Source organism: Chaetodon trifascialis, chromosome 4 (assembly GCF_039877785.1).
Source record: "Chaetodon trifascialis isolate fChaTrf1 chromosome 4, fChaTrf1.hap1, whole genome shotgun sequence".
Lineage (NCBI taxonomy): Eukaryota > Metazoa > Chordata > Actinopteri > Chaetodontiformes > Chaetodontidae > Chaetodon > Chaetodon trifascialis.
The window spans coordinates 24229800-24244008 of NC_092059.1; the positions used below are offsets into that span (position 1 = coordinate 24229800).

General features: G+C 42.5%; 1 protein-coding gene across 2 annotated transcripts in view; it reads left to right on the plus strand.

The window, feature by feature from the left end:
• Positions 1-3881: 3881 nt before the first annotated feature.
• The window catches only part of nos1apa (nitric oxide synthase 1 (neuronal) adaptor protein a), a 149228-nt gene continuing 138900 nt past the window's right edge, over positions 3882-14209 (plus strand). For both annotated transcript variants that reach the window (XM_070961514.1, XM_070961515.1), the window contains exons 1-2: positions 3882-4346; positions 4692-4763. In XM_070961514.1, coding sequence (XP_070817615.1) covers positions 4242-4346; positions 4692-4763 — 177 coding nt within the window. In that variant the 5' untranslated portion in view covers positions 3882-4241. The remainder of the gene's footprint in view (positions 4347-4691; positions 4764-14209) is intronic.

Genomic DNA, 14209 nt, shown 5'->3' on the forward strand with positions numbered 1-14209 from the left:
TGGACCCACTGTGAAGACAGTTGTCCTGGAAAGAACTAAATAAATAAACAAAATATCTAAAGTATGTGGTGATCCCCGCAGAGCTCAGGTCTCAGCCACCTGAAACAAACTGAGAATGTTACTTCCTCTTTCCTGTGTTATTTTTTTATCACAATGTAAATGCCTCTTGGGAAATTTTCTTTTAAACAAACACTTTTATGTTTACATTAAGTGTTTCCCACCTACCCAATTGTGTGTATCCTCAAGGCTATCCTGTTAATGCTTGCATCATTAACATGTATGTTTACTTTGCTTAACAGTCTTCTTTCATGTCTGTGCTCACACATCCTTGACATACTACCTTCTCAAACTATCATTAATTGGGATAATGTGGCACTTTCACACTGCAAGAAGATACACAGTGAATGTGTAACCTTGCTGCTCATTTGTCATGAGTGTGCATCCTTGTGGGTGTGCATGAGAAACAAACTCAAGAAAGCATTGCTTTGTGCCAGTATCACTGGTAAGAAGCTCCACCGGGTACCTTTAACTATTCAAAAATACACTCCTTTATTTCTTTGTGATAGCACCCCTAAATTTTGTGTGGTTACGGGAGAATACAATTCTTTGGATTATTACAAATGTGGTGCATCTCGCATGTTGCCATTTTCAGGAGCACTATGAATTTTTTAAAACCCCTATTGGATTTGAAATTTTCTGACCTCAGCATCTTCCCTGTTACCTCAATGGATCACAGTGGAACCATGTTGTGTAAGTGCATACAGTATAACTGCGCTGGATGAATGGGGTGAAAATAACACATAGAACTGCAGATGTTTTTCTGCAAAAAAAAAAAGAAAAAAGAAAAAAAAATAATGCTATAATCGCAACAAATGTTTTACTTTAAATGATAGCGTTTTGTGAGCCTGCCACACCAAATATGAGGGTTTGTGGACGATGTTACGAATTTTGGGATTATGCTCATTGAAAAGGCAGCTTTAAAACTGCAACAACCTGTTCATTTTCTAAACCACATGTTCCATTCAGTCTATCCCAGCATGCACTGAGCAAGAGGCGGCGTACACTCTCGACAGATTACCATTGTTAGGCCTAACTCGGTTTGCCTCAAACAATTACAGTTTTACCATATCCTGAGGGCAAACACATTATTACACCTGACTCATCGGCCACATGTAACACCTGCTGTCTCAAGTAGGATTACTGCTATTGTGTAGAAATAAAGGCCTTCCTTGACTTCATGACATACTAGCAGGCAGCGGTCTACCACATTTTGTACTATAACTCACCCTCTGCAGAAGGAGCCTACAGTAATGCAGACCTTTTTTTGCTATGTGGCTGTGAAACTCTTACATGATGCCTTTTGGCTTTTAAGTGGAACCATGCTGTTATTGTGCACTGATCTCCAAAACCTAATTCATGTTGGGAGCATATGCTTTAAAAGCCAATGCCCTAATCAACAGATCAACATGTATTTGAAGTCCTGGCAGGGATTAGGTTGCTCTCTATCCTTTTAAAGAGCCTTAAGAGCCACATGGGGTCCCTCAGAGGGGAACGAGTTGTATTCAGCTATTATTCCTCGCGCAGAGACAGCAGCTGTTCTTGTCTGCAATCTCACTGTTTTGCTGTCACGAGAACAAGGTGGCCGTGACCTTGGGGACTTTTAAAGAAAAATGGTGTTGCACAGCAGTTTTTATGGAGATATCCTTCATAATAATAATGCAAGAGGAATAAAATGATGCAATAGTGTGAGTGCTGTGTGGGCCTCAGGGTCAATATGTGCTTGAAAACTTCAGGCCTGGGTATTTCAAGCTTGAAATTAAAAGCGTTTCATTTCGATGAATGATGACCACATTTTAATTTGACCATTTACGGTGAGACAGGACACAAATTGAGAGGGAGGGCCGAATGGTATGTGACAAAATGTGGCAGCAGATGCCATTTTTGAACCCTTAACATCCAGAGTGAGTCGAGTATGCGACATCATCCTGTTACTGTATGAGCCCTCAGGACACCATTAGCAGCGGCACTTTACATATTTCCAAAGAGGTGGTGAGAATGTGAATTACTTCTGCCCCACTTCCCTTTCTCTCCCTGCCTCTCCCACCTTTAGGGGAGTGCTGCATGTTTACTCCCAGGATGACACAGATGGTCTGTGCATTATACAACATGACACCTGCATTAAACATGAACACAGCTCTGCTGTGCGTCTACTGACCACATATCACTCCAGATGCTACAAGAGAATGAGTGGAAGAGGCTCAGTGTGAAGGATCTTTGCAGAAAGACAGAAAGACATCCCTTTATTTGTCACACACAACATAGAACATGCTACACACACGCCATGCATTGATGAAATTCTTCCTCCGCTTTTGTCGTCCTGGTAGTCGTTCCTCTGCGGCAGACCAGGAGTGGTGGGCTGCCAGCCGACCGGCGCCCGGGGACCCGGTTTCTTTTTCGTGACCATTGGTCAGGTGGTGATCTTCATGCATGTTTTTTAGAGGGGGGTTTCATTTTACGGAGGATCCCCCAGGTGAACACGGGGAGAACATGCAAACTCCACACAGAAAGGCCCCTTTCCTCGAGATAGGGGGCAGCAAGCACCGAAGGCATGGGGACAACAACAACGACACCGGCATATTATCATTATACATGTCCTAATTTGGCAACATCAACTGCATTGTTTTTACCAGATTGTGTTTAGACTGTTAATATTATTGATATTTTAGACTACAGCTGCTTTTCATAGCATTACCCAGCATCTTAAATTCTTAAATATGTTGTGATTTGAACCTGTTAACCTATGGGATCTTTTTGTTATTTTGCCTTACAGTACAGTAATGAATAGAAGTCCTTGATTTTTGCCTGAAAGCCACTTCAACTTTTTATATTTGGATTAAGGTTTTAAAAAAGCCATTTAATTTTTACAAGATCGAAGTGAAGCTTTAGATTTTAGATTTCTGTCCTTATGTGTTTAATTATTAAAGCGGCATGTCCAATGTCAAGGCTGTGTACTGATGTAATGATGAAAAAGAGAAACATGGGTGATTAACTTCAAATTTTAAGGAATTTGAAGTTTATATTAAAGGGTTTAAATAGATAATGGGATCAAAAAATGATTAGATAATATTTCAAAGGGTTAGATGCTGCCTGTGTAGCACATTTTGTCTACTTATGAATAACAAGTCATTCATAGGAAAACTGTACAAACTTTTTATTGAATTCAGGGTTCATTTTATATGTACGGTATGTGCCACAGAAAGAGAAACAAAGACAAAAATCATACTACTTTTTCTTAGATTTTCAACTTTTATATCTCCACATGGCCACTAGTTGGTAGTCTTGCCCTATTTATTTTATTCAAGGCAGAGGTTTGTGTTTCGGCCGTCACATCGGCCTCATCTGTACAACCAGCATTTTCTTATTCTCATCACATTGGATCAGACTTTCATTCTCAAGGTGTCAATTACCATTTGATATAGGCCTAGCCTACTGTGTTTTCTTCAGTCAGATGAAGCCATTCCTCTTGTATATGCCAAAAGGTTTTTGTGCATATCATGGTTAAAAAAAAACTTTGCAGGTTAATGCATCGCCTCTGTTGATAACGAAGCCAACGTTTACGGAACAGAAATATGAAAACACCGGAGCCGACACCCTCCTTAGTTTGCTTGAGTTACATTCAGGTTAGTTCCATGAGTAGTGTGTGTGTGTGTGTGTGTGTGTGTGTGTGTGTGTGTGTGTGTGTGTGTGTGTGTGTGTGTGGAGAGAGAAGGCAGGTACCGGACTGTAAGCCCCTCCTCCACGGAGCTACACTGCCTCTGCTCCAATGACAGCAGGCGGGATCCCCGAACTCCTCCAATCACACCCTCCCTCCATGCGGGGGGAGAGTCCAGGGCAGGAGGCAGGACCCAGCTAACTTCCACACTCACCACTGGAAAAGTCGGGAAAACGCATCTGGCTCCGCGTGTCGCTGTTTCTGGTGGCCTGCGCGTGTCGTTAAAGCTGTTCCGGTGAATGTTAGCGGGGCAGCAGGTCGCCCAAGTAGTTGCCGCCACTTGGCCGCTGTTGAAGGTGGTGAAACAGCGTTGCAATGTCGGGACGGTTCGCTGCGATGGAGAACATGTACTAACCGGATTTGGGATTGTTTTTCTTGGATTACTCGCCACTTTTAAACCGACCCGCTTCTTTTCCCGTTGATATTCCCGTGGTTTCTCTGACACCGTGGAGTAGGAAATACTTTGAAAATGCCCGCAAAAACAAAGTATAACCTCGTTGATGATGGACATGATTTGAGGATCCCGTTGCACAACGAGGAAGCCTTCCAGCATGGGATCAACTTCGAGGCAAAGGTAAATTAACCAGCAGCTGGGAAGTGGGCATAGGTGGCTGTTAACGTCCAGGTTACGTTTTCCACTGTTGTCTTCGTCAGCCAAGGTGTCCAAGCGGGCATTTACACTGTACTTCCCTGTAAAGGCTTTTTACTCGACCCTGGTCAAGATAAAGTGAAATGACGGCATGCGACTTGTTTGGGACTGAAACCTAATCCTGAGAAGTTTGGCTAGCTAGAAACGCAAGTTGTCAGCTAGTTGAGAGGATGAAGTTGAATTGGACACTTGAACTGATTCAACAAATAAAAAATCAAATGAGCACCAGCTACTGTTTCATGAATGTGTTGTCTTCTGTCTTCCTGACAGTACATCGGCAGTCTGGATGTGACGCGGCCGAGCAGCCGAGTGGAGATAGTGGCTGCGATGAGGAGGATTCGGGTGAGTGGAACGCGGACAGAACTCCGTTTGAATTCTCGCAGGTTTTCACGTTCTCGCTTAGAAGCCAATGAGCATATCCGGTAGAATACGACGTGAGGTGTTTTAGGATGAACTGTGGTCCACTGTGATGTTCGGCATATGCATGCTTGACCAAACAGCAATTTCTACCAGGAAAGCTTCAACTTTTTGACTGGGTGTACTGTCTCTCCTGGTGGGGCTGACGGCTCATTTTGATGGAAGACCGCGGGGATGTAAGTCGACCGAGTTATGTGAAGTGAAACATTACTGAAGTGCTTGTGGTGTGGTTTGTATTTCTGATGCCGAATTGAAGAGAAAACCATCATTGTGAAAATGTGGTTTTGCTTTGGGGAAGTTTGGCCACTAGCCCTGGTAGAGAAAATGATCCAATTGAATTGCGAAATATCTGTTATTTTATTCTAAATGCACGTCTTGATGGTTTGAAGAATGGTTGGACTACTTGGTGTGCTTTCCCATTGAAGCCCCAGATAATGACAAATTACCATAATGAGGCACAACGTCTCGTGTGTAACAGATAATTAGACACACTAACTACAGTGTTATCATTTAGACTCATTGTGTAAGCTGTATGAATGCACCTTGGAGTTTAGATTTGTAGACTTTGTGCTGTGGAGGACTTGGCTGGCTGAGGTTTGCTCTCCCATGTGCTCCATCACTGTTTTGAAGTTTCCTTTGAAGCAGTGCACTGGAGTGTGATCCCCCCCCCCCTTTGCTGTGTAAACCTAAGATTTACAGCTTTTTCAGCTCCAGAAAGCAGACTTAATCTTAATCAGTGCCTCTGCCAGTTGGCTCAGCAACCTAATATAGGTTGTGCCACTGGTATGGAGAGGTATTTGAGGATTATGGTGATGAACTGGTAGGTGTGCTGGGATTAATCAATGATTCTTTCAAAACCACACACACGAGCTCACACATGCACGGGCAAGCACACACTTAGTTGTATTTTATTACCTAATGATTTTAAAGGAATTTAAAAGCAAACCTTTTAGAGTAAAATAGGGCTTTACTTGACATCTTTTTTCACATAACTGCCATTTTCCATTAAACTGACTGTGGGTCAGCAACACCAGCAGCTGTCTGAGTGCAGTCCTTATCTGCATGTTGTTATGTGATGAAGGTCTTTGCGACGGGACACCCACTCTCCTCTCATATGCATGTGCTTACAAACAGCTGAGCATAAGGTGCAGACTGTTCTTATTGCTCTTGTCAGTGAAGTGACCCGCTCCTATAATGTGGACCTCCCAGTGTGCTGCCATGGCAGCTGTTGTTGTTGGCAGGCAAACAGGCTTTGGCTCGGCTCCTTCAGTGTGAAAATGGTTTGACACTGGTTGGACATCACAATGGAGGGAAACCACAGGTATCTCACTTGGAAGGGAGGTCACACTGGAAAGCATGGGATCGCTGGAGCGACTCTGAAAGCGTTTGTTTTACTTGGGCCACAAGTAAGCCAAAGCAACCTAACCTGAATGCTGACTGAAGAGAAATGAGAGAAAATGAAACCATAATGAGGGAACAAGCTTGTTTTGGTAAATAAACAGCCATTTGACAGGAGGAGTATAGCTGTTTTACATCAGATGGTTTTCACGTTGGTTATTTCGTGCTCACACAAAGTTCTGACTATTAGGTCGAATTTCATGTAGTTTTTAAAACAAATCCTGATCCAGAATCTGACTCATGGATTCCACTTTTATTTTATTACTGTGTTGCCATGATTCATACAAATGATTACATTTTCCTGAAGTTCCCACAACGTTTGGTCCTATTCAAGATAGATGTCTGTGTCATGGTCTTTATTTATACAGTACTAAAGTGACAGAAAGAGACTTTAGTGAGAGAATGAATTGTTTTCGCTCTGTAAACTTCTCGATGTTTTTGCCGTGAAGCTGTTACAGAAAGTGCTGGGGAAGAGTTTTTGTTGACAAAGCATCGCAAAGGCACAGATCAGAGGCTACTCCACCTGTTGAATGAGCGGGAATATACAGGTGCATCTGTAGCCCGCATTACACGCAGACAAACCTGACCGTTTTTCCATCCACACACCTTTTTTCCCAAGAGACAGATTCCCAGACCAATGGAAAGCCTTCCCACACCTCAGCACACTCAGTCAGTCGCTTCAAGAAGTGGGTGTAAACGTTTGGACTCAGGAAAAATGTTCAGTTCAGTCTTGGCAGAAGTTTAGCGCAGCAACACAAACTTGATTTTAACTTCTTCAGAAAGACACTGACACTGCTTTGAGCTGCATCAGGCACGATCTTTGCACGCTATTTTAAAAACACTTCAGGGACAATGAAGCAAGGACAGACTCGTCTGGTTTCTCGTTGGCACTTTCATGTAACTTTTGATGCCTTGCGGAGTTTTGGAAAGAACGTTTGGTAAAATAATGCTCCCCGCGGTGTCTGCTCTTTTCAGAAATTCCCAGCAGCCTCTCTTTCTTCAGTCAGTCAGAGCTATGCTGGTTGCCCGGCAACCTGGTTGATGTATGGTGTCATTGTTCATTGTGTGTGTGAGTCACCTGTAAGCCAGTAGCTGATAACAAACTAATGACATGGCAAAGCAGGAAATAGCCACCTACAGTGGAGCAATACATGCAGTGCTGCAGGATCTGGTGCACTTTGACAGTCTCTTCTGCGCACGCTCTCACACACGCACACACACTTTGTGTTGTGCATGTTATTCTTGAATGATTAATTACTCTTCTGAGAAATAAATGGGAAACATAGTTCATCGCAGATGGAAGCTTCACTCGGTGCAACTCCCCTGCCAGTAGAAAAATGTGTTGCGTAAAAAGTTTTGTTTGCTGGTTCATCAGGTCCATCTGAATTGTTCCTTTTTCTGTCTTAAGGCTGCAGCTCGTGGTTATTTTCATTATTGATTAGCCCTGTTAGTTTTTTCTTCAGCAATTATTTGATGAAGCAATTAATAATTTAGTCAGTAAAAGTCAGAGTTGTGCAAAATGCAAATCACTTTTTTAGAAGAAGTGCTGAAGCTCAAATGAGCGCTGTTTGGCATCTCTGCTTGATTAATGACTTAAAAGATGAATTGACTAACACGGTTCTTTTCTTTTGACAAACTCATCAATTGATTGAATAATCATGTCAGCACTGGTTCATTTGTTCTCCATGTTTTGGCTGTGAAACAATTGCAGATAAATGGTGTAAACCGTCTGAAATGGAGTGAGTGAGCTTTGAATGGGAGAACACCAATGCAGCAATAAAAGCATCTTATCAGCTGTCCTGCTGTCAGATGAAGCCCACACTGAGATGAACATGAGCAATATAAAGACCCTTATAAATTACATTTATTAATATCATCATCTGGCAAAATCTGGTAGCAGCTTATCTGGTTAACAGAGAGGAGACCCTTACAGTTAATTAAGGGGATTAATTTCTCTTTAATCTGTCTTTGCTGGGTTAACTGACCGTAGGAAGATTGAGCAGCATGGGATGAGAAGATTAGATGTGTCTGGGGAGAGGTAGAAGAGCACAGTGGTGGTGCTGGAGTGGGGAAAAAAAGAGAAATAGACATACTTTGTCCATCCCTTCAGCTGCCTGGCTGAACAGTGTGGACCGCGGCCTTCGCATGTTCACCGGGGTGAAAGAACACAGTGGAAGTTCATTCATTTGGGTCTCAATGTACACTTAAGTGTCCTCATACTGTCTTAATGCTTTTCATGAATTGTACACTGTAGGTAAGTCTGGAGTGCAGAGCTGGAGGCTGTGTATTAGCCTTTTAATGATACATGAGTGCAGCATAATCACATGAACAGAATCACACAAGTGTGAACACGTGTGAACACTTCTGCTATCAGAGGAAGTGTCAGGATCATATACATGTGAACAGTCGACTCTAGGTTTGAGCAGCGTGAATAAAATCCTCTCATGAGATACAAACTGATTATTTGATGGATAGTTTCAGATATTGAAACTGTAAATTATCTGGAAATTCAGATGATGAAACAGTTGATAGATACAATAACTGATCCAATGAATCACATAAATACCTGATAAATTGGGGTACTTTATCATGACAGAATCTTTTAAATCCGGAATGATACAGCACGTCTGTGAAATGTCAAAAATAATGACTAGATAACTCCAGTCCATGTGAGACTGTTATAAGCATGGCCGTTTTCCAACTGACTTTACAAAGGTCATTTATTTAAAGGGACATTAAAAAAGGAAAAAGGCAAAAAGAAGAATCCTGACACTTTTTAACAGCTGTAAAAGCAGATGTTTGGTATTTTCACTGCTAAATGAGTGGAGTGGTTAAACAGTTCATAGGAGGAATAGTTGACGAGTAGTTGTTTCAGCAGTATGTGTGATGAGACAGTGACACAGGCCTGTTTCATCATAACGACAATTCAACTCTCAATTTTTGCAAGTTTTGAAATTTCAAATAATTGAATATCAGCAACTGAATTCATCCATCTGAAAATGAACACAAACAAGCTGTAATGGCTGCGATCAGGTATGATTACATGGTTGTTGGTGCCTTTAACTTAGACATTATGCTCTGCTGACTGTCACAGTAAAGTACACACATGCAGTGTTTACACTCATAATGTAGTCGTGGCTTTATTTACATAACAGCTCATATATCCCTCTCCTGTTATGACTTTATCAGGAGTTTATAATGGCATTCTTATTTATAATAAATTCTCAAAAATGAGAAAATATAGAATTAAAGATGAGAACAAATTAGGTAGAAAGATGATAATGACAGTGGTAGCTTTTAAGTGACGATCATTAGTATGTAAACATCTATGTTTTTGTTTATTTTGTCCTTTGGCTCGCATATCTGCTTTGTGAGGATACCAGCTGTAGAGATGTCTGCCATCTCTGGAACATAATGGAACCAGACGGCAGTCGCCTCGTGTTGCACAGCGGCAATGTCTCTGTACAGAAGTCACGGCCAGTTACTCCAGATAATCCACAGACCTCGATGTGAGCAGTTTCATGTAGGAACTATTTTATTTCCCACCAAACTACACCCACCAGCCGTATCACTGTGCATCTACTCACAGACGAGAGGCTTGTGCTTGTGACATGGCGCGATGTGACATTAGCTCGCAGCAAATAGCACCACAGGTAAGAGGAAGGAATGGTTTTGATTTTGGGGTGAACTGACCCTTTAGCTTGCCTCAGTTTGATTGATGTGAAAAAGCTCAATGCCTGTACAATTAATCAACCTAGATCAATACACGTGCGTCTCAACAGAGATGTCTTGCATAAAGAAAGACCTCCAAACTGTCTTTTATCAGCTATCTATGCCGCCGTTGAATACTCCGAGGCAACCACATCAAGGACAGAAATGAGAACTCTGGGCGATGGGTATTTTTTTGGTTTGATAATGGAAATCAAGTTTTAAATGGCATGTAGAAAGTAGCTGCAGACTAGCGTGCTGTAAAGCTCAGTGGAAAGTGGTGTCATCCACTGCTGTTCCAGCAGAAAAGGTGTCTTTGGAGAACCGACATTTATTGTGAAATATACCCGTAGCTACGAGTCAACTGGCTGAAAAACAAACGGGAGCTCAGCCAGACCAAGTTTATTAAAAGTTTGGCGAAGTTGGCCGCCGCTCTCCAGACACATGGTCCTCGCTCGCCGCCGCGACAGCGTGCAGACGGAGCAGCTCTGTCTGTTAAACACATCTGAGTAACAGACTGAATCACTCTCTGAGGAATAACGCTGCAGACATAACACCGTCATGTTGGGTCAGAGGAAAGTTATTCATGCTTCAGTCTGTATCTGATGTCTGCCTCACACACACACACACACACACACACACACACACACACACACACACACCCCTCCTGCCTCCCCTAATCGCATTATAAACCATGAGTTGAGGTGTCTTCAGGTAGAGGAGTGTAACGCTCACTAAACTGTTGGAGGGTTTTTCAGTTGCACACTTGGTATCACGTTTTGCTCTTGCTGAATGTCGCTCTGCCATTTCCTCTCCAGGTGAATGGTACTTTGAATGAAGGCGTCCTTCATTCTGAATTGCAAAGGTTATTCATTCCCTGAGTTAAATCCTCCTCATTGACCCCATCCAGTAGTGGTTCTGTGCAGAGGTTGCATTTGACTTTCTCATTGTCCATCGTTTTGATGGACAGGGTTCTAAAGGTTCTAATAATAACCATCATCTGTTATCACCTCTGATCCTCATTTCAATATTTTTATATTGATGAGACGTAGCCTTAACGGACCTGAGTATAATCAAGTGCATCATGGGAGATTGCTGTAGGCGACTGTCGTTTGGTTTTGCCTCCTTGCCTCAGACTTGTCATGGTTGTTTTCGTTTTGTTTCGAAGGTGAATCTGCACTGGAGACTTGAATCATGAGCGCCAGAGTTTAGAAGTCGGGGAACATTCCTCTCAGGGGAGTCATCAGAAGTCGGGAAGACTCTGAATTTGGGATTTCCTGATCCCGTAAGCTCTTACTTCACCGGGAGGAAATCCCACAGCAAGCACTCCCACTGCTCCAGGGGTTTGACTGCATGTGCTCCAGTCTTTCTGAAGAAACTTCAGACTCTCAGCTGCTGTGACATTTTACAATATCTAAGCTATGAAGTGATTTAACCCACTAATGCGATGGCTAAAGGCAGCCTTTGGATTTTTCCATCATTGTTTAAATATTTGACCCGACTGGTTCTGTGTGTCATTTTTCACTGAGAAGTGAACCTGATAACAGGTCATTACAGACATTGTTCGACTGGTTCAGAAGTGTTTTTTGCTCTCATAAAGGTGTGAATATTTTACACATCCATTTTTTTTTTGTAACAAACAGCAACAGCAAGGCAGGTTTTTGCTCAGGAAGCTGGTGAGCAGACGTAAAGCACTCACCTGGTGCGTGTGATTTCTGCCTTGAAAAGCACTTTGAACTGTAATTCCTGAATGAACAGTGGCATGCAAATAAAGTTTGTTATTATTACATTATTTTTAATAATTAGGGCTAGTGATTATTTACTTCGTGGATTAGTATGCTCATTAAGCTGATGTATTTTTTTTTTTTTTTTTTTGGTTTATTAAACATCATAAAGTAGTACAAAACGTCCATCATAATTTCCCAGATGCCAACATGGCGTCTTCACACGTCTTGTTACGTGCTGTCAACCGTCAAACACCCAAAGATACTCAAAGTTGAATTAAAAATTGACCAATCATTGAATCTGTGGCTTTGACTGTGTGATTTAGAGCATCTGCTTGTTTTCCCTGAAGCTTACTATTATATTTTTTCTAACGTTAGGAGCGCCTCTCCTCATTTTAGATGAGCCAATGTGCCTCTAATGTAATATGTTGTAGGAAACTCTGCAAGGCTGAATACACAGGCCGAGGTTCACCTTCACCAAAAACAACAAACAGCACGGAAAATCAAACAAACCACTGCAAACTCACGCAGCTTATTAAAATTCAAGAGAAGTTGCGATCAATCCTTTGCTTTGTAGCCAAACCCTCGACAACATAACAACAACCTCAACAAACCACCTGAGAGCCTGCTGGCCCCTCAGCGAGGACGGTGACAGAAACAGTAAGCACAGCGCTGTTGATGGAGAAACACAATGGAAAGCAGTGGGGACAAGGTCAGATCACCGGTGTGTGTTTGTGTTATTTAAGCAATGTAGGATATCTTCATTGGAAAACAGACTTGATGAATCCTGTTCAAAAATGGAAGCATTTAGAGGATAAACAAAGCTTGAAAAGAAGGCCGTGCTAAGCTCTTGTTTTCCAGGCCTGTTGTTTACAGTGCTGTTGAAAGAGCCAAACTGTGTGTCTCCTGAGGGGGCTTTTATCGTTGTCTCGTTTGATGCCAGGTGTGATGCATTTACTGCCCTCTGCTCTGACTCGGTAGTTGCCTCATTCACAAATGTCACCAGCAGAGACATTAAAAGTGAGGCGGACAGTCTTGCAATGCACCTCGCAGCAGAAACTAGAGAGCAGGAGCATCGGCTATCACGACATTTTACAGGCTTGGATAAAAGCATTTTAAAGCATGAATTCAGGAAATGGTGATGGAGGAGTGAGTCTCACTGAGGAATATCCTTGTTTCTATTCCTCTATTCTTGTTTAGAAGGCTGTTTGTGGTCTAGTATGCTGCTGCCTCCACTTGAATCATTACCCAAACCTTGTGGATCTGGTCTCACTGGATACGTTTAAAGTAATAATAAAAGTCTTGGAACCAACAACATGTGGCTGTAGATTTTTTAAAATCTGGTCACTGTTTTTCCTCCTCTCCTCCTGAGCTTTTTTTACACATGAATATATTTGAAGAGCGTTTCAAAGTGTCTCTTTGTGTTCTTCTCCTCTCTGCCTTTAGCTCAGAGATGATGTTCAGAGGCCTTTTTCTTACCTCAGGTCAAAGTTGAAAGGTCAAAAAGTGAGCTAATAATGACCCATGCATGGTTCGTTACCCTCCCTTTACTCCTGCTACTCCTCAGCTCCTGATTTTCTGCACTGGAGGTGAGTGGATTGGTGGATCAGTTGAGCATGAGGGGTGTTTGTGTAGATCATGTTAATGTGTTACTCAGCACTCGCTCAGTGTCACATTTATCTGAACACACTTTCTCCTGTGCTAACTTGCTGTCAGGGAAGTGCTCAGGAGGTAAATCCCTCATGAGACGAGCGGGTTTAAAGAGTGGCTAAAGCTAAACTACCGTTGTTGTTGACTGGATATTAAACGGGTTAGTGAGCTACTTACTATTCAAAGATAGAGCATGATTCAAGCTGGAAACCAGCCACCTACTGTACCAATCAGCTGCGCGTCACTACAGCGTTTCCCCTGCATTCATTTACGAGTGCTGCTGCAAATATTGCACTCAGTCATTAATATCCTCTGCCCTCATGTTTCACTGAGGTTCAGGCCATTTTCTTTTTGAATAAGTGCTGCATGGTCGTGATCTTATAAGCTAGTTAAATCATTGAAAAACACACTTAATTCAAATGTGACAGAAGAAAAGTTTCAGGAACTTGTGTGTTCTGTCTCAACAACCTGTTCCCTTGTCAGTGCTTGCATTTACACACCATATTACTTTACACACACATACAGACACACCTGCTGGCCTGCTTCCCCCAGTGAAGCTCAGGAGTGTGACTCTAGCATCAATAAATCTCCCTCCCGGCTGGTCCATTTCTCTTCATGTTTTTCAGTGTTTTCCTCCTTCAGCTTCCCTTTATCTCTCCTGTCCATCGCCTTTTTATTTCAACCCACTCTCAGCAGTTCGATGGTGCTGGCCCCCCTTTCCATCCCCCGTGCTGTCCTTTTCCTCAAACGATCTGTAAAACCCTTCACATTGTCCTGCCCTTCATCAGAGGCCGAGTGAAACATTGCCTGACTCACAGGTTCTTTTCTCAGAAACGGGGGGGGGGGACTTTGTCAGCCCCCGCTGTAACTAATGGAGACACAGACTTAATT